The sequence below is a fragment of the Octopus sinensis genome, linkage group LG27 (assembly GCF_006345805.1).
Source record: "Octopus sinensis linkage group LG27, ASM634580v1, whole genome shotgun sequence".
Classification (NCBI taxonomy): domain Eukaryota; kingdom Metazoa; phylum Mollusca; class Cephalopoda; order Octopoda; family Octopodidae; genus Octopus; species Octopus sinensis.
In genome coordinates, this window is record NC_043023.1 from 18,739,370 (window position 1) to 18,766,075 (window position 26,706).

A 26,706-nucleotide genomic window follows, 5' to 3' on the forward strand; every position below is an offset into this window, starting at 1 on the left:
GTCACAATTTATGTTCCTAACACTAGCTGAATGATAACCAAGTTGTTTTACTAAATTCTTTGTTATATTTAACCCTTTTGATACCAACCTGGCTGAAACTGCCTCTGGCTTTGTAATATAAATGTCTTGTTTTCCTAAGTTTTGAATTAAAATCTTCCACCAAACCTTAGTCACAATTTCTGTTCCTAAAACTAGCTGAATGATAACCAAGTTATTTTACTAAATTCTTTGTTATATTTAAAGTAATTGAAAGAAACACAGAGCATCTCAAAATAAATACGGTAATAAAAGGGTTAAAGTGATCCGAGTTAAAGTCTTCTGTCAAAATTTCGTACAAGTTTATATACGAAACACCAGCTTAATAATCACCAAGTTGTTTTACAAAGAAGAAATTGGAAGACAGGTAGGTGTGTCAGTTGAGAGGAAGTGGAGTCTTTATAGTAAATGGTTGGGAGAAAGAAAGGTGGGTGTTTCAGGTAAGGATTGGACACAGCTTGCCAATCGGGTGGACACAGCCTGCCAATCAAGAGGAGGGATGTTAATAATGGTTGGGAGGAAGACAGGTAGGTGTATCAGGTAAGGATTGGACAGAGCCTGCCAGTCGAGAGGAGACAGGTAGGTGTATCAGGTAAGGATTGGACAGAGCCTGCCAGTCGAGAGGAAGACAGGTAGGTGTATCAGGTAAGGACTGGACACAGCTTACTAAGGGGAACCATTGTAGCAAATGGCTGAAACATGACTGGCTTCCATGCCGGTGACACGTAAAAGGCACCAACCAATCGTGGCCATTACCAGCCTCCCCTGGCACCTGTGCTGATGGCACGTAAAAAGCACCCACTACGCTCACGGAGTGGTTGGCGTTAGGAAGGGCATCCAGCTGTAGAAACACTGCCAGATCAAGATTGGAGCCTGGTGCAGCCTCCTGGCTTCCCAGACCCCGGTCGAATCCTCCAACCCATGCTAGCATGGAAAACGGATCTTAAACGATGATGATGATGTTGAGTGAATGTTTGATAGTCGCTGACAGTGAACTTGCTGTTCTGATTCTGATGTGTTGGCAATTCTCTAATACAGCGTCGGCTGCGGGGTCATTCCGAAAAGCTCTACCTGCGATGATTTCATCTCAATCGAAGGAGAGGAGCTTTCTCCGTCCGGGTTGCGGATCCGTGGAACAAGCTGCCAGATGAGATGGTGAAGATGCCGACGACCGCTTTGTTCAAAGCCTCCCTGGACCTCAAGTGGCCTGAACTCTTTACATGAACACCACCCAGTACTTAACTACATGGCCTTGCTATTTGCTTTTGAGCCAAATTACCTAACTAACTAACTAACAAGTTAGACCAGTGACTTGCAAAGGGTTTGTAATGGATCAGTACTGAATATTTTCTGGCTAAGAAAAGGAATAAATCTGTGAGACCTTATGTGTGGTTGACATGAAACATCATCAGGAATAGTTTGGAATGACATTAATAACAGCAAGAAAAACAGATCACTAAATGTAAACAGGTGTAGGAGTGGCTGTGTGGTAAGTAGCTTGCTTACCAACCACATGGTTCCGGGTTCAGCCCCATTGCGTGACACCTTGGGCAAGTGTCTTCTACTATAGCCTCGGGCCGACCAAAGCCTTGTGAGTGGATTTGGTAGACGGAAACTGAAAGAAGTCTGTCGTATATATGTGTATATATATAATATATATAAGCGTAGGAGTGGCTGTGTGGTAAGTAGCTTGCTTACCAACCACATGGTTCCGGGTTCAGCCCCACTGCGTGACACCTTGGGCAAGTGTCTTCTACTATAGCCTCGGGCCGACCAAAGCCTTGTGAGTGGATTTGGTAGACGGAAGCTGAAAGAAGCCTGTCGTATATATGTGTATATATATATATATATATAAGCGTAGGAGTGGTAAGTAGCTTGCTTACCAACCACATGGTTCCGGGTTCAGCCCCATTGCGTGACACCTTGGGCAAGTGTCTTCTACTATAGCCTCGGGCCGACCAAAGCCTTGTGAGTGGATTTGGTAGACGGAAACTGAAAGAAGCCTGTCGTATATATGTGTATATATATATATATAATATATATAAGCGTAGGAGTGGCTGTGTGGTAAGTAGCTTGCTTACCAACCACATGGTTCCGGGTTCAGCCCCCATTGCGTGACACCTTGGGCAAGTGTCTTCTACTATATCCTCGGGCCGACCAAAGCCTTGTAAGTGGATTTGGTAGACGGAAACTGAAAGAAGACTGTCGTATATATGCGTGTGTCTGTTTGTCCCCCCACCATCGCTTGACAACCGATGCTGGTGTGTTTACGTCCCCGTCACTTAGCGGTTCGGCAAAAAGAGACCGATAGAATAAGTCCCAGGGTCGATTTGCTCGACTAAAAGTGGTGCTCCAGCATGGCTGCAGTCAATTGACTGAAACAAGTAAAAAGAGTAAAGAGGTGTAGGAGTGGCTGTGTGGTAAGTACATTGCTTACCAACCACATGGTTCCGGGCTCGGTCCCACTGCATGGCACCTTGGGCAAGTGTCTTCTACTATAGCCTCGGGCCGACCAAAGCCTTGTGAGTGGAATTAGATGGAAACTGAATGAAGCCCATCCTATATATGTATATATATATGTGTCTGTGTTCATCCCCCCCCCAACATCACTTGACAACTGATGCTGTTGTGTTTATGTCCCCATAACTTAGCGGATCAGCAAAAGAGACCAATAGAATAAGTCCTGGGGTTGATTTGCTCAACTAAAAGTGGTGCTCCAGCATGGTGGCAGTCAAATGACTGAAACAAGTAAAAGAGAGTAAAAAGTATGAAAAAAGAGAGAATCATCGTTGTCTCCATGACTCACAAATCATATGGACTTGAGAGTCTGAAATTATTCCAGAATAGTCGAAGTATAGAGGGATTACACTACCCATTTTCACCATGTGAATATAACAATTGAGATGAATCTGCTCTCAATACCATGGAAGGTACACTGTCAGATATTCCAAAGTCACATTCATGATTAAATGGTAAGAATGATGTGCAGAACAAAGCTTCATCTGATGGTGCAATATAATGAAATATTAGGTGTTATTTATGATGCATGTGTACGAACAGTCATGCTACATGGTAGTGAAACATGGGCCGTGACTGCTGAGGATATGCGTAAGCTCGCAAGAAACGAAGCCAGTATGACCTGAAGGATGTGTACTGTCAATGTGCATACTCGACAGAGTGTAAGTACCTTGAGAGATATGTTGGACCTAAGCAGCATCAGATGTGGTGTGCAAGAGAGACGACTGCGCTGGTATAGTCATGTGGCGAGAATGGATGAGGATAGGTATGTGAAAAAGTGCCACACCCTAGCAGTTGAGGGAACCTGTGGAAGAGGTAGACCCAGGAAAACCTGGGACAAGGTGGTAAGGCACGACCTTCGCACTTTAGGTCTCACCAAGGAAATGACTAGAGATCGAGACCTATGGAAGTATGCTGTGCGTGAGAAGACCTGGTAGGACAAGTGAGACTATAACCCATGGCCTCTACCTGGGATGTAGCCAGTCCACTTATGCATACCTTTCCTTCTTGGGACACAAAACTCTACTTGTGAAGACCTGTTGAGGCAAGTGAAAATCAAAATCGATCAACATCAATGGAAATTGCAGCTGTGATACCAGTGCCAGGGGTACATAAGAGAACCATCCGAATGTGGCCGTTGCCAGCGCCGCCCCGACTGGCCTCATGCTGGTGGCACGTAAAAAGCACCATCCAATCGTGGTCGTTGCCAGCCTCGCCTGGCCTCCGTGCCGGTGGCATGTAAAAAGCACCATCTAATCGTGGCCGTTTGCCAGCCTCGTCTGCACATAAAGAGTACTCACGGAGTGGTTGGCGTTAGGAAGGGCATCCAGCCGTAGAAACATTGCCAGATCAGAGTGGGCCTGGTGCAGACTTCTGGCTTCCCAGACTCCAGTTGAACCGTCCAACCCATGCTAGCATGGAAAGCAGATGCTAAACGATGATGATGATGAATGATGTGCAGAACAAAGCTTCGTCTGATGGTGCAATATAATGAAATATTAGGTGTTGTTTACAATCAGTTTCATTAAGTTTGGTCCAATCTGCAGATATCCTAGTTATAAGTCTCAGATAATTGAGCGACAAGTAAGTTGGTTTGTTTTTATCCAAAAGATTTACATGAACTTGATATGTGTATGATGATGAAATGACTACAGCATCTGCTTATAGTTCCTCAGTGATGGTCACAACGGGTATTATTAGTACATCTGACATGTCTGTTCTTCTGGAGTGAAACAATTTGTTATGTCGTCAGTGATGGAATGTGAAAGACGGACAATGGTTTGTGCTCTGGTCAGTCTGAGGACTAAGAATGAGAGAGGAAGACAGATGGGTCAGCTGGAGACACTTGGAGGTTCTCACTGGCAATCTTTATCTCCTGTCATCTAGTTATTTTCTTTCTTTAACCCTTTTGATACTAACCTGGCTGAAACTGCCTCTGGCTCTGTAGTACAAATGTCTTGTTTTCATAAGTTTTGAATTAAAATCTTCCACCAAACCTTAGTCACAATTTATGCTCCTAACACTTGCTGAATGATAATTAAGTTATTTTACTAAATTCTTTGTTATATTAAAAGTAATTGAAAGAAACACAGAGCATCTCAACAGAAATATGGTAACGAGGTTAAAGACAGTCAGTCAAATGTGCCTTCAATTTGCACAAGATTTGGCTGCTATTTTTAACAAGTGAAACAAAATCTGCAAAATTTAGCCTTTCATTACCAACCCGCCTGGAACCGGCTCTGGCTCTGTCATACAAATGTCTTGAATTGAAATCTTCTACCAAACCTTAGTCATAATTTATGTTCTTAACACTAGCTTAATGATAGCTAAGTTATTTCACTAAATTCTTTATTATATTTAAAATTAATTGAGAGAAATACAGAGCATCTCAAAATAAATGCAGTAACGAAAGGGTTACACACATCCACAGAAGAACATTATAAGTGTTTGATTTCAATGTTTGGGCTTCTTTACATCATGCATGTAAAAGGAGCAGAGGAGTTGCTGTGTGGTAAGTAGCTTGCTTACCAACCACATGGTTCGAGGTTCAGTCCCACTGTGTGACCTTGGGCAAGTGTCTTCTACTATAGCCTCGGACCGACCAAAGCCTTGTGAGTTGATTTAGTAGATGGAAACTGAAAGAAGCCCATCATATAAGTGCCATCCAAATCGTGGCCGATGCCAGCGCAGCCTTGACTGGCTTCTGTGTCGGTGGCACATAAAATGCACCAATCTGTTTGTGGCTGCTGCCAGCCTCGCCTGGCACCTGTGCCGGTGGCACGTAAAAAGCACCCACTACACTCTCGGAGTGGTTGGCGTTAGGAAGGGCAGCCTTCTGGCTTCCCAGATCTCCGGTCGAACCGTCCAACCCATGCTAGCATGGAGAACGGACGTTAAACAATGATGATGATATATATATATGTGAGTGTGTGTGTCTGTGTTTGTTCCCCCAACATCACTTGACAATCGATGCTGGTGTGTTTACATCCGTGTAATTTAGCAGTTCGGCAAAAGAGACCAATAGTATAAGTACTGGGCTTACAAAGAATAAGTCCTGGGGTCGATTTGCTTGACTAAAGGCGGTGCTCCAGCATGGCCACAGTCACATGACTGAAACAAGCGAAAGAGTATATTGAGCTTTCCTTCTGGTGTCTCATCCAGTTCTGTCTTAAGGCTTAGGGTCACTGGATTGTTCCCCAAGGGCCCAATTATGATTTATGCATGCTTTGCCTTACTGTCAATAAAGAAATACTTTAGGGGCCAGTACAGTGGTTTACCCAGGAGCCTACAACACAACTAAGCTCTGGTATCATCCGCTGGTTATTTTTGTTTTTCCTCCATCTGTGTGCAAATAAACATTGTATTAGAGATGTTTGGTTTGAGGGAGATTTGGGCTGTTATTTCTAACATGTAGAGCAGTGCTTTTCAACCTTTTTGCAGGAGTGGAACCCCAAGGAAACATTCCACTGGCTCAAGGAAACCCTGTGCAATAATTTAATAGTCTCATGCACAAATATCTGCACAGGAGAATTAAAAATTACTGCCGATTTTAGCAGTTTTGCAACTTCTTGCGGAACCCTGGTTGAAAACCACTGATGTAGAGGTCTTCTCTTGTCTTCTACTGGTTAGTTTTCTTGTGCGTTAGATCTGATAAAAAAATTTCTGATGTAATCTTAATCTCTAACATAAACATGCTTACTCTTTTATTTGTTTCAGTCATATGACTGGCCATGCTGGAGCACCGCCTTTAGTCGAGCAAATCGACCCTAGTACTTATTCTATCGGTGTCTTTTGCCGAACCGCTAAGTTACGGGGACGTAAACACACCAGCATCGGTTGTCAAGCAATGTTGGTGGGACAAACATAAACACACACACATATATATATACGACAGGCTTCTTTCAGTTTCCGTCTACCAAATCCACTCACAAGGCTTTGGTCGGCCCGAGGCTATAGTAGAAGACACTTGCCCAAGGTGCCACGCAGTGGGACTGAACCCAGAACTATGTGGTTGGTAATCAAGCTACTTACCACACAGCAACTCCGGTGTCTATATGTTTGTATTAATTTTTTTTTTCTTTTCTTAAATATGTATTTTTCAGAAAGTCTGAAGCGGTGGAGCACACATTGTAGTCATGTGCATAATAAAACCAACCTAATATATCAATTAAAATTAAATTATAGGAAATACATTAACACGTTACAAAAATATTTCCTCAAATAACAACAGATCTCAGTCTAAAAAGTCATATTTCACCGGTCTCAGTTTTAGACGCAGCAAATGATTTTTTAGCTCGATAGACGTCATTGATTGGTTAAAATTTGAAAAATTAAACTACGTTAAACTTACAAATTACAATTTTCTCAAGAAAGCCAAGAGAAAAAAATGTTTTATTTTGACACATTCTACCAGTATACGAAGTTTAAAATTTTTTAGTTACCTAGAAATTGTTACAAACTGCTGTTCAAACCGAAAAGATCAAAAAAAAGATACCCTCCCCCCACCCCTAACCCTAAAAGAGATTGAAATGCAATAGATCGATACTACGGTCATAATTATGGGTGACAATTTCATATGACACCGCTTGAAAAAACTGCCGTTCAAACCGAAAGATCCTAATTTTTTTTAAACAAAGTAAATAAAACACAAAGTAAATAGATTTTTTAAAAACAAAGTAAGGATCGACTAGTCACGACTAGCTTGCGTGTGTACGCGAGTGCGCGCATCGGGACCACTCTTCTTAAATAGTACCTTCATTGATTATATATTGCTAGAAATTTTTTTTTAATTACAGTATATTTAAACAACGTGTATTTTAAGTCTAAGTTTTCAGAAATAATGTTTTGTTGTTTGTGTAACAGCTTCTCTGCAGAAATTAAAGCCATTTCGTTTTTTTGTGTTTCCGAGTCGGGTTTTATAATTTCTGTTGTCAAATATCACTTCCGTGTTGTTCGCGCCATAAAATTCGTGTCTTTTGTTGATCAAGGAAAGATTTTTGGATAGAATCGCTTCAAATACGGGTTTATATACTAATAAAAGGTAAGGTATATACACTATTATATATTATTTACTAAACTTAAGGTGGAAATTGATAATTGGAAACCTTTAAATGTTTCTGATCGATATTTCTATTTACTATAACTAATTATCTTTAATTAATAATTAGGGCGATCTTCGCTTTAATTAGATAAAAGTAAAAATAATTCTCGTTAGTATTCGACGGATCTCAGCAATGAACCACAAAGTTTATTTCGAAATTGTTCTAGAAAGTATTTAAAAGATATTTGTGTTATGATGAAGATGTGTTGACCGTCTTTGTACAGATTAAAGGAAACGATATCGTAGAGACCCACGAGGGTAAATTCGGGCTCCACAATTACCATCGGGGTCATTAATTAGTAAGACGGACACTCTACTCTTCGAATGATCGCATGCAACACCCTTAAGTGTGGCCCGGTACTACTAGCGAACAGTGGTCCCGGTGCGCGCACTCACGCATCTGCGCTAGCTAGTCATGACTAGTCGATCCTTACTTTGTGTTTTTGTGTTATTTACTTTGTTTAAAAAATTATTTATTTTGTGTTTTATTTACTTTGCTAGATAGTTGTTGTAGGATCGACTACTTACGACTAGCTTGCGCGTGTGCGCGCACCGGGACTACTGTTCGCTAGTAGTACCCTCTTCGAATGATCGCATGCAACACCCTTAAGTGTGGCCCTGTGTTTTTATCTCTGATACAAGTGCTGCGATGTTATTACTAATCACCATTGGCCAAGGAAGATTTAGCTGTTGTTTCCAGCACATCACACGACCACCTTCGTCGTTTCATTGTCCCTCTCACATTCAGAGACGTTTTTCATTATTTTTTTCGGTATTTCCTCTGCCGTTACGTTCTGGGTTCAAATTCCGCCGAGGTCGACTTTGCCTTTTATCTTTTCGTGGTCGATATATTAAGTACCAGTTACGCACTGGGGTCGATATAATCGACTTAATCCGTTTGTCTGTCCTTCTTTGTCCTCTCTGTGTTTAGCCCCTTGTGGGTAATAAAGAAATAGAAATAGGTATTTCGTCTACCGCTACGTTCTGAGTTCAAATTCTGCCGAGGACGACTTTGCCTTTCATCCTTTCGGGGTCGATAAATTAACTACCAGTTTCGCACCGGGGTCGATATAATCGACTTAATTCGTTTGTCTGTCCTTGTTTGTCCCTTGTGGGTAGTAAAGAAATATCTATCGCAGTTTACCGTAAATCCTCGAGTATAATCCGCATTTCCCCCAAAAAATTTAAAGGTAAAAATCCCTAGTGCGTACTATATACGAGGTTAAAAATGAAAATTATTTTCTAATCAATGTCCAAGTCTCTATTTGTTGTCCGGCAATGTTTATTCAGACGCATTTTGTGATGTCGGGTGTGAAAATACCTTAAGCTAAGCCTGAAAGCAATGAAGTCATAAAAGAATCATCCATAACTTGCAGTAAGCAACATTTATTAAACTTTATTACTGTTATTTCTTTATTTTCTGCAAACAAAATGCACAAAAAAGCTACACGTTTGCATTATATTATATACACAATACTAATAAAGGACGTTACCGTATACAGTTTTACAAACTAAGGATGTTATATAGACCTCCTTGACACAAGTTAGAGAAGGGGTGTGTATTATACACAAGGTTTAGGTTTTTCAGAGGTACTGCCCCCTAAAAATCCCCTGCGTATACACGTTTGCATTATGTTATATATACAATAATAATAAAGGGTGTTGCCGTATACATTTTTACAAACCAGGGACGTTATATAGACCTCCTTGACTCAAATTAGAGAAGGGGTGCGTATTATACACAAGGTTTAGGTTTTTCAGAGGTACTGCCCCCTAAAAATCCCCATGCGTATACACGTTTGCGTTATGTTATATATACAATAATAATAAAGGACGTTACCGTATACATTTTTACAAACCAAGGACGTTATATAGACCTCCTTGACTCAAGTTAGAGAAGGGGTGCGTATTATACACAAGGTTTAGGTTTTTCAGAGGTACAGCCCCCTAAAAATTCCCTGCGTATTATACTCAAGGGTGGACGATACTCGAGGATTTACAGTATTTTAAATTAATAATTAGGGCGATCTTCGCTTTAATTAGATAAAGTAAAAATAATTCTCGTTAGTATTCGACAGATCTCAGCAATGAACCACAAAGTTTATTTAAAAATTGTTCTAGAAATTATTTGAATGATATTTGTTGTATGATGAAGATGTGTTAACCGTCTTACTCTTTACTCTTTTACTTGTTTCACTCATTTGACTGCGGCCATGCTGGAGCACCACCTTTAGTCAAGCAACTCGACCCCAGGACTTATTCTTTGTAAGCCCAGTACTTATTCTATCGGTCTCTTTTGCCGAACCGCTAAATGACGGGGACGTAAATACACCAGCATCGGTTGTCAAGCAATGCTAGGGGGACAAACACAGACACACATACATATATATATATACATATATACGACAGGCTTCTTTCAGTTTCCGTCTACCAAATCCATTCACAAGGCATTGGTCGGCCCAGGGCTATAGTAGAAGACACTTGCCCAAGGTGCCACGTAGTGGGACTGAACCCGGAACCATGTGGTTGGTAAGCAAGCTACTTACCACACAGCCACTCCTGCGTCTTGTTTAAGGGAAACGTTATACCATCGTAGAAGCTAAATTCAGGCACCACAATTACCACCATGATCGAATGCAACACCCTTAAGTGTGACCCTGTGTCTATCTCTCATACAAGGGTTGCGGTATTATTACCAAGGGCGGCGAGCTGGCAGAAACGTTAGCGCGCCGGACGAAATGCTTTGCGGTATTTCGTCTGCCGTTACGTTTCTGAGTTCAAATTCCGCCGAGGTCGACTTTACCTTTCATCCTTTCGGGGTCGATAAATTAAGTACCAGTTACGCACTGGGGTCGATGTAATCGACTTAATACCTATGTCTGTCCTTGTTTGTCCCCTCTATGTTCAGCCCCTTGTGGGTAATAAAGAAATAGGTATTATTACCAATCACCATTGACCAAAAGAAATTTGGCTGTTGTTTCTAGCACATCATACGACCACCTTCCTTGTTTCGTTGTCATTCTCACATATTGATGTTTTTCAATAGTTTTCTCCCATTAAACACGTTTATGCTATTGAAAAAAGGTACTACTTACAAAGAGTGGTCCCGGTGCGCGCATCCGCGCTGATAGTCGTGACTAGTCGATACATTGTGTTTTATTTAATTTGTTATAAAAAAATTATTTACTTTGGGATCTTTTCCTTTTGAACGGCACTTTGTAACATAATTTCTAGTTAACTAAACACTTTTAAACTTCATATACTGGTAGAATCTCTCTATATATAAACGGCAGTTTGTCTGTCTGTGTGTCTGTCAGCTTGTACCCTCACCCTGACCACAGCTTTCAACCGATTCTGATGAAACTTGACACACACATAGCCCAATGTCATAATTCAAAACTAACGCATCGAAAATTTTGAAAAGTTCCCCGAGTTCTGAAAAAAATCGATAAATTCGACATGGGGTCGAGAATCTAAGCTTTTTATATGCAACACATTTTCTGTCGGGAGACAGCTAGGAACATCGTATACATAGAAGTATTCGAGTGAAGAGAAGACATTGCAACCTACACATGCGCCTTCGTTCTCTAGAGGGAAAGAACTAGATTGGGATTAGTCGTTGCCTACTAGGGGCTCTTACATAACTGGGCAACGCCGGGCTATGCTGCTAGTGTGTTTATAAAACATCTTTTTCTCTTGGCTTTATTGAGAAAATTCTATAGTTTGTAAGATATTTCGTCTTTAATTTCGAGCATTTCGGCAATTTTAACCAATTGCTGGAGTCCATTGAGGTAAATAACATTCTGTGCATAATGAATATGTCCCTCCTTTAAGAAACAGATTGGGTTTATTTACATTTGTGAAGAAAAAAGATACCCTTCCCCCACCCCTAACCCTAAATCTAAAATAGATTGAAATGCAATAGATCGATACTAGGGTCATAATTATGGGTGACAATTTCATATGACACCGCTAGAAAAAATGGCAGTTTTTTTTCTAGCGGTGTCATATGAATTTGTCACCCATAATTATGACCCTAGTATCGATCTATTGCATTTCAATCTCTTTTAGGGTTAGGGTTAGTTAAGGTTAGGAGTGGGTGAAGGGTATCTTTTTTTCTTCACAAATGTAAATAAACCCAATCTGTTTCTTAAACGAGGGACATATTCATATGGCACAGAATGCTTTCACCTCAATAGACGTCATTGATTGGTTAAAATTTGCCGAAATGCAAGAAATTAAAGAAAAATATGTTACAAACTATAGAATTTTCTCTATAAAGCCAAGAGAAAAAGATGTTTTATAAACACATTCTACCAGTATACGAAATTAAAAATTTTTTAGTTACCTAGAAATTATGTTAAAAACTGCCGGTCAAACCGAAAAGATCCCAATGCATAAACATGTTTATGCTATTAAAAAAAATCTCATTTATGATTTTATCAACCCCACTCCCTCACCCCATTTGTTTTCTGTTTATAATTTTAAAATATTGTTGAGACGAAGATATTAAGAGGAGAATAAGGACTGCTTTTCACCTGTTAAAAAAAGTATGGAGTGCAAGTGTAATTAAGTACCACTTACTCACTGGGGTCGATATAATTTCAATACATTTCTTTGCTACCCACAAGGGGCTAAACACAGAGAGGACCAACAAGGACAGACAAACGGATTAAGTCGATTATATCGACCCCAGTGCATAACTGGTACTTATTTAATCGACCCTGAAAGGATGAAAGGCAAAGTCGACCTCGGCAGAATTTGAACTCAGAATGTAAAGACAGATGAAATACCTATTTCTTTGCTACCCACAAGGGGCTAAACACAGAGGGGACAAACAAGGACAGACAAACGGATTAAGTCGATTATATCGACCCCAGTGCATAACTGGTACTTATTTAATCGACCCTGAAAGGATGAAACGCAAAGTCGACCTCGGCAGAATTTGAACTCAGAATGTAAAGACAGATGAAATACCTATTTCTTTGCTACCCACAAGGGGCTAAACACAGAGGGGACAAACAAGGACAGACAAACGGATTAAGTCGATTATATCGACCCCAGTGCATAACTGGTACTTATTTAATCGACCCTGAAAGGATGAAAGGCAAAGTCGACCTCGGCAGAATTTGAACTCAGAATGTAAAGACAGATGAAATACCTATTTCTTTGCTACCCACAAGGGGCTAAACACAGAGGGGACAAACAAGGACAGACAAACGGATTAAGTCGATTATATCGACCCCAGTGCATAACTGGTACTTATTTAATCGACCCTGAAAGGATGAAAGGCAAAGTCGACCTCGGCAGAATTTGAACTCAGAATGTAAAGACAGATGAATACCTATTCTTTTGCTACCCACAAGGGGCTAAACACAGAGGGGACAAACAAGGACAGACAAACGGATTAAGTCGATTATATCGACCCCAGTGCATAACTGGTACTTATTTAATCGACCCCGAAAGGATGAAAGGCAAAGTCGACCTCGGCAGAATTTGAACTCAGGACGTAGCGGCAGACGAAATACTGCTAAGCATTTCGCCCGGCGTGCTAACGGTTCTGCCAGCTCGCCGCCCTAAAGTGTAATTTCAATAAAGAACAAAATAAGACAGATGTGTACATGGCCCTTTTTTTTTTCTTTTCTTTTTGTTTTCTTTCACAAACGACTGTGTGATAAGAAGCTTGATTCCCAACCATATGGTTCTCGGTTCAGTCCCACTGGGGAACACCTTGGGCCAACCAAACACACATGTGGATTTGTTTGATGGAAACTAAAAGAAGCCTGTTGTACATACATGTGTGTGTTCGTTACAGCAAATTCTGTTATAATTAGATTTTGCGCCATCTGAAGTGTGATTTTTTTGAAAATTTCATTAAAAAATATCCATTTTTCCTGCATGTTATTAGGAAACAAATTCACTGGGGGTGGGGACACACTTGTGCAGACATGCAAGATTTCACTTATATTGGAATTGAAATTCCTTCAGGGAGGTGTCATTGTCATCATCATTAATGTTAACGTCCATCTTCCATGCATTCATGGGCAGGAATTCATCATCATCTTCGTTTAACGTCTGCTTCCCATGCTAGCATGGGTTGGACGATTTGACTGAGGTCTGGCGAACCAGACTCCAATCTGGTCTGGCAGAGTTTCTACAGCTGGATGCCCTTCCTAATGCCAACCACTCCGAGAGTGTAGTGGGTGCTTTTTACGTGCCACCAGCATGGGGTCCAGTCAGGTGGTACTAGCAATGACCTCGTTCGAATCTTTTTACACATGCCAACAGCACAGGTGCCAGTAAGGCGATGCTGGTAACGATCACGCTCGAATTGGTGCCCTTTTACGTGCCACCAGCACAGAAGCCAGTTAGCCGCTCTGGCAACGATCACACTCAGATGGTGCTCTTGGCACCCTACTAGCACAGGTTCAAGTGCCAGTAAGGCAACACATGTAACGATCACACCCAAATGGTGCCTTTTACATGCCATTGGTATGGAAGCCGGTTAGCCGCTCTGGCAACGATCTCACTCGGATGGTACTCTTAGCACCCTACTAGCATGGATGCCAGTCATTGAATTTGATTTTGATTTCACTTGCCTCAACAGATCTTCGAAAGCAGAGTTTAGTGTCCAAAGAAGGAAAAGGTATGCATAAGTGGGCTGGTTATGGCCCTGGCATAGGCCACAAGGTTATGGTCTCATTTGGCTTGCCGGGTCTTCTCAAGCACAGCATATTTCCAAAAGTCTCGGTCAATAGTCATTTCCTTGGTGAGGCCTAATATATACCCACAGACACACACATGTATGGAAGTGGTTCACAAGGTTCCGAGCTGGAGATTGTAGCCTTATTGATAAAGAGCGATCAGGCAGACTATCCACTACAGATGATGACCAAATCAAGTAATTAATTGAGAATGACCTTCATTGCACAACCTGTCAAAATCCATCGTTCATGAGTACCTGGTAAAGCTTGCATACACAAATTGCTACGATGTTTGGGTACCACATGTGTTGAGTGAGAAGAACCTTTTGGATCGCATTTCCATCTGTGATTCGCTTTATAAACAGAATGAAAATGCACCTTTTTTTAAAGCAAATTGTGACAGGTGATGAAATGGATTATCTACCGAAATGTTCAGAGAAAGCGATCCTGGAGTAAGCAACATGAGCCACCCCAAAAGTGGGTCTTCACCCTAAAAAAGACTTGCTTTGTGTCTGGTGGGATTGGAAAGGAATTCTGTACTATGAGCTTCTCCCAAGTAACCAGAGAATTAATTCTGAGAAATACTGCACACAACTGGATGAGTTAAAAGTAGCAATTCAAGAGAAACGTCCAGAATTGGCCAACAGGAAGGGTGTTGTTTTCCAACATGATAATGCAAGACCGCACATTTCTTTGGGGACCAGACAAAAATTGCTGCAGCTCGGCTGGGATGTGTTACCCCACCCTCCATATTCACCAGATATTGCTCCTTCGGATTTCCACTTATTCAGGTCTCTGCAGAATAGTCTTAATGGTAAAAATTTCAATTCTTTGGATGACGTAAAAAGATACCTTGATGAATTCTTTGCCATGAAACCCCCTCAATTCTGGGAAGAGGGTATTTTCAAGTTAAAGGAAAGATGGAGACGCATTGTGCAACAAAATGGTTCATATTTGATTGATTAAAAATGTAATGGCAAGTATTTATTGGCCTTTTCTTTCCTTTAAAAATCGGCAAGAACTTTCCGGACAACCCAATAAACATTTTAGAAACACTGAATGACATGAACGTTTTGTGTAGTTTTGTTTTCCTAAGATTTTTTGAATACTAAATAATTTTTACAAAAATCTTTTCCAATATAATATAGACCCACACTTGGGCCTTTTCTCACTTTCTGTCTACCAAATCCACTGAAAAGGCTTTGGTTAACCCAGAGCTGAATTGGCAGACCCAAGGTCTCTCACAGTGGGACTGAACCTGAAACCATTTGGTGTGAAGGAAATTTCTTAAGCACACAGCCATGTCTGCACCAATCTTTATAAAAGTGTAGTAAAATGTCTTCTGTTCTATCTTGATATCTTCGTCATCCTCTCCATCTTACGCTGTCGTTTCTCTATTATCTCAGATCATCCGAAGACACTGGCACCAAAGAATTGTTTGCATCATCATCAGAATCGATCATCTTTTAAATTCCAAAGCAAGATGTTGGAATAAATCGATGAGGAATTCCTGTGAAATATTGCTTCTCAACTGAAATTAATAGCAACATTTCTCTACCACAGTCTGGAGTTTCTACAAATGGATTTTGCTTACAAATTAAAGTTGGTTGGATTTACAAAAGAAACTTGCTGAATCCCCAAGCATCAACGAAGACGACGAAGATGTTTGTAAGAAATGAACTAAAAAAGTTGGAACCATATTTTTGTGAAAGAAGGAAAAGGAATGGTGTTTGATATTTCAAGATTTGATTTTTGCTAAAACAATGTCAAGGAAAATAAGGAAATCATATCACTGTGATATCTGTGGTAGATTGTTTTCTCAAAGTGCTGTCTTAACTGTACACAAACGTACTCATACAGGAGAGAAACCATATCATTGTGATATCTGTGGTAAATCATTCTCTCAGAAACATCACATAACTAGACATAAACTTATCCATACAGTTGAGAAACCATACAGGTGTGATATCTGTGGTAAATCATTCTCTCAAAGTAGTAGCTTAAATTCTCATGTGTGTAGTCATACAGGAGAGAAACCGTATCACTGTGATATCTGTGGTAAGTTATTCTCTCAGAGACACGACATAGCTAGACACAAACGTGTTCATACAGGAGAGAAACCATATCATTGTGATATCTGTGACAAATCATTTGCTGGAAGCAACGACTTGACTAAACACAAACGTATTCACACAGGAGAAAAAGCATATCAGTGTGATATCTGTGGTAAATCATTCTCTCAAGGTTGTAACTTATCTTCTCACAAGCGTACTCATACAGGTGAGAAACCATATCACTGTGATGTCTGTGGTAAATCATTCTCTCGATGTGATAGCTTAACCAAACACAAACGTATTCATACAGGAGAAAAACCATATCAGTGTGATATCTGTGGTAAAGCATTTTCTGAGACAGGTTGTTTAGCTTCTCACAAACGTTCTCATACAGGAGAGAAACCATATCAGTGTGATATCTGTGGTAAATCATTCTCTGGAACTGGCTGTTTAACTTCTCACAAACGTATTCACACAGGTGAGAAGCCATATCATTGTGATATCTGTGGTAAATCATTCTCTCTAGGTCGTAGTTTAACTTCTCATAAACGTAATCATACAGGAGAGAAACCATATCATTGTGATATCTGTGGTAAATCTTTCTCTCGATGTGATAGCTTAACTAAACACCACCGTGTTCATACAGGAGAAAAACCATATCAGTGTGATATCTGTGGTAAATCATTTTCTGAGACAGGTTGTTTAGCTTCTCACAAACGTATTCATACCGGAGAAAAACCATATCACTGTGACATCTGTGGTAAATCATTCTCTCAAAGTAGTAGCTTAACTTCTCACAAGCATAGTCATACAGGAGAGAAACCGTATCACTGTGATATCTGTGGTAAATCATTCTCTCAGAAACATCACATCACTAGACACAAACGTATCCATACAGGTGAGAAACCATACAGGTGTGATATCTGTGACAAATCATTTGCTGGATGTAATGACTTGATTAAACACAAACGTATTCACACAGGAGAGAAAGCATATCAGTGTGATATCTGTGGTAAATCATTCTCCCAGAGTAGTAATTTATCTTCTCACAAGCGTACTCATACAGGAGAGAAACCTTATTGCTGCAATATCTGTGGTATATCATTCTCTGAAAGTAATGACTTTATTAGACACAAACTTATTCACTCTGTAGGGAAGCCTTGTCCCTGACGTTTGTCGTAAATCATTCTCACAGAGAGGTAACTTCAGTAGACACCATCATATTCACGCAGGAGGAAAACCATATCAGTGTGATGTCTGGTAAATCATTGATACAAAGAGGTGATTAACTAAGCACAAACAAATTTTTACAGGTGAGAAACCACATCACTGTGATATCTGTGGTAAATCATTCTCTCGATTTGATAGTTTAACTAAACACAATCGTATTCATACAGGAGAAAAACTACATTAGTGTGTTTCGTTTTGGGATTTGGTTTGCAAGATTCTTTATTTGAGTTCGTGTGTTGAAGCATATTCTGTTGTGTCTGGGGAGAGTCATTTTCTTTTTGTGCCTTATGATTCATGACTATTGAAAAGGTTGCAAGACGCAATGAAAATTTTAGGAAAATATATATTTCTTTCCTGCCCACAAGGGGCTAAACATAGAGGGGACAAACAAGGACAGACGAAGGGATTAAGTCGATTATATCGACTCCAGTGCGTAACTAGTACTTTATTTATTGACCCCGAAAGGATGAAAGGCAAAGTCGACCTCGGCAGAATTTGAACTCAGAACGTAACGGCAGACGAAATACCGCTAAGCATTTCGCCTGGCGCTACCGGTGAGTGTGTTACATTATAAGGCATAAAAAGAAAATGACTCTCCCCAGACACAACAGTAGATTAGTGTGGTAAATCATTGATACGAAAAGGTGATTAACTAAACACAGATGAATTCTTACAGAAGAGAAGACCATGTCTCTGTAATATCTGGTAAATCATTCTCTTAGAAATATACCATAACTTGTGGGTTCCCCTGTTGTAAACGACAGGCAAGGGCTCTGCAGTTTCTTGCTGAACAGACTGCACAGATGATCTGTTTATTGTGATCAAATGTTTGTGCTGTACATCAGCTCACTTCCTCCATCAAATCAATATTGCTTGGACAGATGCAAGGTGTGTCAGTGTGTCACTCATCAGCTATGAAGTGTCTTGCTCAAGAACCCAATGATCAGTCCAGGAATCGAAACCACAGTCAAAAGATTGTGGATGTGACACCCTGGGTACGAAGCCATTCACCCTCACAAATACTGTAACGAGATAGAAATGCATTTATACGAGAGATCACTGCCAGATCTGTGGTAAATCATTCTCTCAAGATTGTAACTTATCTGCTCACAAAACATTTACCTGTGTGATAGAGTATTATTTATGCTGCCTAGAACTAATAATCTGACACCACAAGGTGAGTAAAAGGTATTTTAAGTTTTATGAATGAGGGAAATTGTTGGAAATCTTGTCTCGTGTTCTGGGTAATCTTGTTACCATTGTATGGAAGATAATTTTCTCTGTTCCTCATTCATTGACAAACACAAACACCCTAACGTCTACAATTGTAAATAAGGAATTTGGATTTCATTATGTAACCATGGTAAAGAGATATAAATATGAGTTTGGTTGAAATATATTTGATGTATTAAGTTTCTTTTGTTACTCTGTTTCTTTTGAAATACACTGCTTTTTCCATACTGGGGTGGAAAAGGCAGTGTATTGCCCATTTTCCATGCTGGTATGAGTTGGAAAGACGGCGAGCTGGCAGAATCGTTAGCACGCCGGGCAAAATGCTTAGCTGTATTTTGTCTGCCGTTACATTCTGAGTTCAAATTCCGCCGAGGTTGACTTTGCCTTTCATCCTTTCGGGGTCGATAAATTAAGTACCAGTTACACACTGGGGTCGATGTAATCGACTTAATCTGTTTGTCTGTCCTTTTTTTTCCCCTCTATGTTTGGCTCCTTATGGGTAGTAAAGAAACAAATAATGCAGAATTTAGTAAAAAAAACAAACTTAGTCATTAGGAAATTGGTGTTTGAAGCATGAAATTTTGATGGAAAGATTTCATTTAGATCCCTTTAGCTCTTTTGTTACTATAATTCTGATGAAATACACAAGCTTTTGTTTTAATTGGTTTTGAAACTAATGATCGTGGCCGTTGCCAGCCTCTCCTGGCACCTGTGCCGGTGGCACGTAAAAAGCACCATCCGATCGTGGCTGTTGCCAGCCTCGCCTGGCCCCTGTGCTGGTGGCATGTAAAAAGCACCCACTACATTCACGGAGTGGTTGGCGTTAGGAATGGCATCTAGCTGTAGAAACACTGCTAGATCAGACTGGAGTCTGGTGCAGCCTCCTGGCTTCCCAGAACCCGGTTGAACCATCCAACCCATGCTAGCATGGAAAACAGACGTTAAACGATGATGATGATGGAAATTGCAGTTGTGATTCCCATGCTGGTGACACGCAAAAAGCACCAACTGATCGTGGCCGTTGCCAGCCTCGTCTGGCCTCCGTGCTGGTGGCATGTAAGAAGCACCCACTACACTCTCGGAGTGGTTGGCATTAGGAAGGGCATCCAGCTGTAGAAACTCTGCCAGATCAAGATAGAGTCTGGTGCAGCCTCCTGGCTTCCCAGACCCCATTCGAACTGTCCAACCCATGCTAGCATGGAAAACAGACGTTAACCCTTTAGTATTTAAACTGGCCATATCCTGCCAAAATAGTTAATCTGCTTCATGTTCAAACTGACCAGATCCAGGCCCTCACACCTACCCTACAATGTTTTTCTACATTAAGTAATTACACCATCAACATCTTGAAGATATGAGATAATGCACGATTAATTCAAATCAATGGGAATCAATAGGCATTATGTTTGATAGAATAATCTGAACACTAAGGGGTTAAATGATGATGATGATGAAGAGTCTAGTAAAATATCAAATTGTTTTGTAGCTTACAGCAGGTGAGATCCAGTTCTCTTATATTTCGGGTCTCCACCTCATCTTTCTCAACATATATGCTCCCCAGGACACCTCGGAACATATTTCTTGTAGAGGAATCCTTCAGTTTCAAAATAATCCTCTTTCCCCAGATAGTTTTGTTTCTCTGGTTCCACCTCGGGCTAACTCAGACATCATTACTCACTAATGTATATTGAGGGCTGCATCCATTCTCCACCACCAAAAACACATCATGCACATCCAACAGAGCATACTGGCTTCATTCTTCTTCAGTCTCTTCACATTATCATCATCGTTTAGCATCCGCTTTCCATGCTAGCATGGGTTGGATGGTTCAACTGGGGTCCGGGAAGCCAGAAGGCTGCACCAGGCCCAGTTTGATCTGGCAGTGTTTCTACAGCTAGATGCCCTTCCTAACGCCAACCACTCCGTGAATGTAGTGGGTGCTTTTTACGTGCTACCGGCACAGGTGCCAGGGGAGGCTGGCAAACGGCCACTATCGGATGGTGCTTTTTACGTGCCACCGGCACAGAGGCCAGACGAGGCTGGCAAACCGCCACGATCGGATGGTGTTTTTTACATGCCACCGGCACGGAGGCCAGGCAAGGCTGGCAACGGCCACGATCGGATGGTGTTTTTTACATGCCACCGGCACGGAGGCCAGGCAAGGCTGGCAACGGCCACGATCGGATGGTGTTTTTTACATGCCACCGGCACGGAGGCCAGGCAAGGCTGGCAACGGCCACGATCGGATGGTGTTTTTTACATGCCACCGGCACGGAGGCCAGCCAAGGCTGGCAAACGGCCACGATCGGATGGTGTTTTTTACATGCCACCGGCACGGAGGCCAGGCAAGGCTGGCAACGGCCACGATCGGATGGTGTTTTTTACATGCCACCGGCACGGAGGCCAGGCAAGGCTAGCAACGGCCACGATCGGATGGATTTTTTTACATGCCACCGGCACGGAGGCCAGGCAAGGCTGGCAATGGCCACGATCGGATGGTGTTTTTTACATGCCACCGGCACGGAGGCCAGGCAAGGCTGGCAAACGGCCATGATCGGATGGTGCTCTTTACGTGCCACCGGCACGGAGGCCAGTCGAGGCTGGCAAACGACCACTATTGGATGGTGCTTTTTATGTGCCACTGGCACGGGGGCCAGGCGAGGCTGGCAACGGCCACAATCGGATGGTGTTTTTTACATGCCACCAGGTTGGAGGCCAGTCGGGGTGGCGCTGGCAACGGCTATGTTCGGATGGTTCTCTTACATGCCACCAGCACTGGTATGACAGCTACAATTTCCATTGATGTTGATCGATTTCGATTTTCATTTTCATTTTCATTTGCCCTCTGCATTCAGGGCCCAGCATACCTTTGCTATTCATGCACAAGCCTCATACAATTTGCTTTGCACTCAGAGAGAGAGACCTTTTGTTGCCAACACAGGAGAAAGCTCTCTGGATTCCCTTTATCCTATTCTTATTCTAGCCACTCTGCTTTCAGAACATCCTCCTAAGTAACAGAACCTACTTCCACTTGGGATCTTACTTGATATTTGAGAAAATCTATTTTCTGTTTGTTCTTTCTCCTGCATATCTACCAGCTTCTTACCACACCACCATGCCTGTTCCTATATATATTAAATCTTTTTATATAAAGCTGAAGTTGTCTGTGTGTGGCAGGTTTGGTAGCCTTCAACTAACACTATCTTCTCAGAGACCCTGTGGCGCAAGTTGACCAAAATTGAGAGTTTAATAGAAGAAGGCTTGCTCTTCCTTCTGTAGAAGAAAAAATTCAAATCGGACCATGTTAATATCAAAAATTATTTACATCAAAAAGGTGCTTTTTTTTCTATGAAAATCCCTATTTTTTACGATTTTTTTACTGCTGTGTCGCCATTTTTCGGTGTATTTCAACCAGAAAAATGTTCACTTAAAGAGAATAACAAACTACATAATACAAAATTTTTACTTTTCAAAAATTCCAATTCTAAAGGGTCGAAACAAACCCGAGCAACGCCGGGCGATACAGCTAGTAAATAAATCTCTCTCTATATAAAGCTGAAGTTGTCTGTGTATGGCAGGTTTGGTAGCCTTCAACTAACACTCTCCTCCGAGACCCTGCAGCGCAAGTTGACCAAAATTGAGAATATGATAGAAGAAGGCTTGCTCTTTTTTCCGTAGAAGAAAAAATTCAAATCGGACCATGTTAACACCAAAAATTATTTACATCAAGAAGGTGCTTTTTTTCTATGAAAATTCCTATTTTTTATGATCTTTTGACTGCTGTGTCACCATTTTTCGGTGTATTTCAACCAGAAAATGGTTCCCTTAAAGAGAATAACAAACTACATAATACAAAATTTTTACTTTTCAAAAATTCCAATTCTAAAGGGTCGAAACAAACCCGAGCAACGCCGGGCGACACTGCTAGTATATATATATATATACATATATATATATATAGAGAGAGAGAGCTGAAGTTGTCTGTGTATAGCAGGTTTGGTAGCCTTCAACTAACACTATCTCCTCCGAGACCCTGCAGCGCAAGTTGACCAAAATTGAGAGTATGATAGAAGAAGGCTTGCTCTTCCTTCCGTAGAAGAAAAAATTCAAATCAGACCATGTTAACACCAAAAATTATTTACATCAAAAAGGTGCTTTTTTTTTCTATGAAAATCCCTATTTTTTACGATTTTTTTACTGCTGTGTCACCATTTTTCGGTGTATTTCAACCAGAAAAATGTTCCCTTAAAGAGAATAACAAACTACATAATACAAAATTTTTACTTTTCAAAAATTCCAATTCTAAAGGGTCGAAACAAACCCGAGCAACGCGGGCGACACTGCTAGTATATATATATATATATATATATATATATACATATATATATAGATAGAGAGAGAGAGATGAAGTTGTCTGTGTATAGCAGGTTGGTAGCCTTCAACTAACACTATCTCCTCCGAGACCCTGCAGCGCAAGTTGACCAAAATTGAGAGTATGATAGAAGAAGGCTTGCTCTTCCTTCCGTAGAAGAAAAAATTCAAATCAGACCATGTTAACACCAAAAATTATTTACATCAAAAAGGTGCTTTTTTTTTCTATGAAAATCCCTATTTTTTACGATTTTTTTACTGCTGTGTCACCATTTTTCGGTGTATTTCAACCAGAAAAATGTTCCCTTAAAGAGAATAACAAACTACATAATACAAAATTTTTACTTTTCAAAAATTCCAATTCTAAAGGGTCGAAACAAACCCGAGCAACGCCGGGCGACACTGCTAGTATATATATATATATATATATATATATATACATATATATATAGATAGAGAGAGAGAGATGAAGTTGTCTGTGTATAGCAGGTTTGGTAGCCATCAACTAACACTATCTCCTCCAAGACCCTGGGCGCAAGTTGACCAAAATTGAGAGTATGATAGAAGAAGGCTTGCTCTTCCTTCTGTAGAAGAAGAAATTCAAATCGGACCATGTTAACACCAAAAATTATTTACATCAAAAAGGTGCTTTTTTTTTTCTATGAAAATCCCTATATTTTACGATTTTTTGACTGCTGTGTCGCCAGTTTTCGGTGTATTTCAACCAGAAAAATGTTCGCCTAAAGAGAATAACAAGCTACATAATACAAAATCTTTACTTTTCAAAAATTCCAATTTTGAAGGGTCGAAACAAATCCGAGCAATGCCAGGCGACACTGCTAGTATATATATATATAATATATATATATATATATATATATAGAGAGAGAGAGAGAGAGAGCTGAAGTTGTCTCTGTATAACAGGTTTGGCAGCCTTCAACTAACACTATCTCCTCCAAGACCCTGGGTGCAAGTTGACCAAAATTGAGAGTATGATAGAAGAAGGCTTGCTCTTCCTTCTGTAGAAGAAGAAATTCAAATCGGACCATGTTAACACCAAAAATTATTTACATCAAAAAGGTGCTTTTTCTCTATGAAAATCCCTATATTTTACGATTTTTTTACTTCTGTGTTGCTATTTTTTGGTGTATTTCAACCAGAAAAATGTTCACTTAAAGAGAATAACAAGCTACATAATGCAACATTTTTACTTTACAATTCTAAAGTGTCAAAAAAAAATAAACCTGAGCAACGCTGGGCTATACTGCTAGTTTATTATAAAGGGAAGGTTGACAGTGACTTTGAAGATTTGGATTTCTTACCTTTTTCAGACTGTCTGATGAAGATGAGCAAACTGAAACTTCAAAGTCACTGTCAAACTTTCCCTAGCAAAAATGAATAAATACTATACCAAAAAGTACTGAGTAATCCTCTAGTGTAATGGTAAATTATTTTTATATATAAAGCCAAAATCTATATATAATATATGATATATATAGGCGCAGGAGTGGCAGTGTGGTAAGTAGCTTGTTTACCAACCACATGGTTCCGGATTCAGTCCCACTGCGTGGCACCTTGAGCAAGTGTCTTCTACTATAGGCTCGGGCCAACCAAAGCCTTGTGAGTGGATTTGGTAGACGGAAACTGAAAGAAGCCTGTCGTGTATATATACATATATATGTGTGTGTGTGTGTGTCTGTGTTTGTCCCCATTACTTAGCGGTTCGGCAAAAGAGACCGATAGAATAAGTACTGGGCTTACAAAAGAATAAGTCCCGGGGTCGAGTTGCTCGATTAAAAAAAAAAGGCGGTGCTCCGGCATGGCCACAGTCAAATGACTGAAACGAGTAAAAGAGTATATGTATCAAATGAAGTAAATGAAAAACAGGACGCAAAGGATTTTGTGGTACATATGTTTCGGGCTTTATTGAACAACTTATTATATATTACACGGTGTTAAAATTTTCAGGGGTTATGTCGAAGAAAATGACACACTGGTATGTGTGGCTATCATACCAAGAGTTGGCCTTCCCTATTTTCTTCTTAGTCCTTTCAATGATGTCCCATGACTTGCTCCTATAGAGTGGGCAAATCCCATTCCTATCGTTACGTATGATAGTTTCAAATTTCCTCATGGCCCCTTTGTATACTCTGATCCTTTCTTTATGCATAACACCAGTATTTGCCATGAGTGTGATTTTGCTCGGCTTGATGGATCTTCTTCTCAAGCATGACATAATGCCAATGGTCTCAGTCATTGCCTCCGTGAGGCCCAACACTTGAGAGGAACTCAGCCACTTTGCCTTTGTGAGGCTCAGCACTCAAAAGGTGCTTTTTACATGGCTCCAGCACAGGTCCCGCTTACAGGAGACCAGCATCAGTCACGACAACAGTTTCACTTGGCTTGAAGGGTCTTCTCAAGCACAGAATATCGCCAAAGGTCACAGTTACCAGTCATTGCCCCTGTGAGGCTCAAAGTTTGAAGATCATACATACATATATATATATATATATATATATATATAAAATTTAATAAGGGTAGAAATTGATATTAATCAATTAAAACCTGTGGCCTAGCATATTAAAAAAAATCGAATTTTAAAATATTTTTACATGCAAAATTTAAAGGACTGACCACTAAAAGTGGACGGTCAACATGCTAGATATAGACGTCAGAATCGCTATTTTCCACGAAGAATATGTTCTCAAATAAAAACTCAGCACAAACCAAAGTGTAAAAAATAAGCAAGACAAATGAAAATATACGAAATAAAAATGATTACCCATGTACCGATCAGTTTCGACAGACTATGCTGACGAGATTGCAGATTTCCATGTATCCATATGCTTGGATATTAACAATCGAAACTGATCGGTACATAGGTAATCGTTATTATTTCGTATATTTTCATTTGTCTTGCTTATTTTTTACACCTTGGTTTGTGCTGAGTTTTTATTTGAGGACACATTCTTCGTGGAAAATAGCGATTTTGACGTCTATATCTAGCATATAGGCTGTCCACTTTTAGTGGTCAGTCCTTTAAATTTTGTATACTCTTTTACTTGTTTCAGTCATTTGACTGCGGCCATGCTGGAGCACCGCCTTTAGTCGAGCAAATCAACCCCGGGACTTATTCTTTGTAAGCCCAGTACTTATTCTATCGGTCTCTTATGCCGAACTGCTAAGTAACGGGGACACAAACACACCAGCATCGGTTGTCAAGCAATGCTAGGGGGACAAGCACAGACACACAAACATACACACACATATATATATATACGACGGGCTTCTTTCAGTTTCCGTCTACCAAATCCACTCACAAGGCTTTGGTCGGCCCAAGGCTATAGTAGAAGACACTTACCCAAGATACCACGCAGTGGGACTGAACCCGGAACCATGTGGTTGGTAAACAAGCTACTTACCACACAGCGACTCCTGCGCCTGTAAAAAATATCTTAAT

General features: G+C 40.5%; 1 protein-coding gene across 4 annotated transcripts in view; it reads left to right on the forward strand.

The window, feature by feature from the left end:
• LOC115225315 (zinc finger protein 271-like) overlaps positions 1-26,706 on the forward strand; it is a 41,419-nt gene that overhangs the window by 8,337 nt on the left and 6,376 nt on the right. The window contains exons 3-6 of one of the 4 annotated variants that reach the window (XM_036514341.1): positions 16,176-16,554; positions 16,975-17,490; positions 17,738-17,832; positions 18,261-18,692. In XM_036514341.1, coding sequence (XP_036370234.1) covers positions 16,176-16,554; positions 16,975-17,490; positions 17,738-17,826 — 984 coding nt within the window. In that variant the 3' untranslated portion in view covers positions 17,827-17,832; positions 18,261-18,692. The other 3 variants (XR_005004080.1, XR_005004081.1, XR_005004082.1) reach the window with 3 other exon arrangements.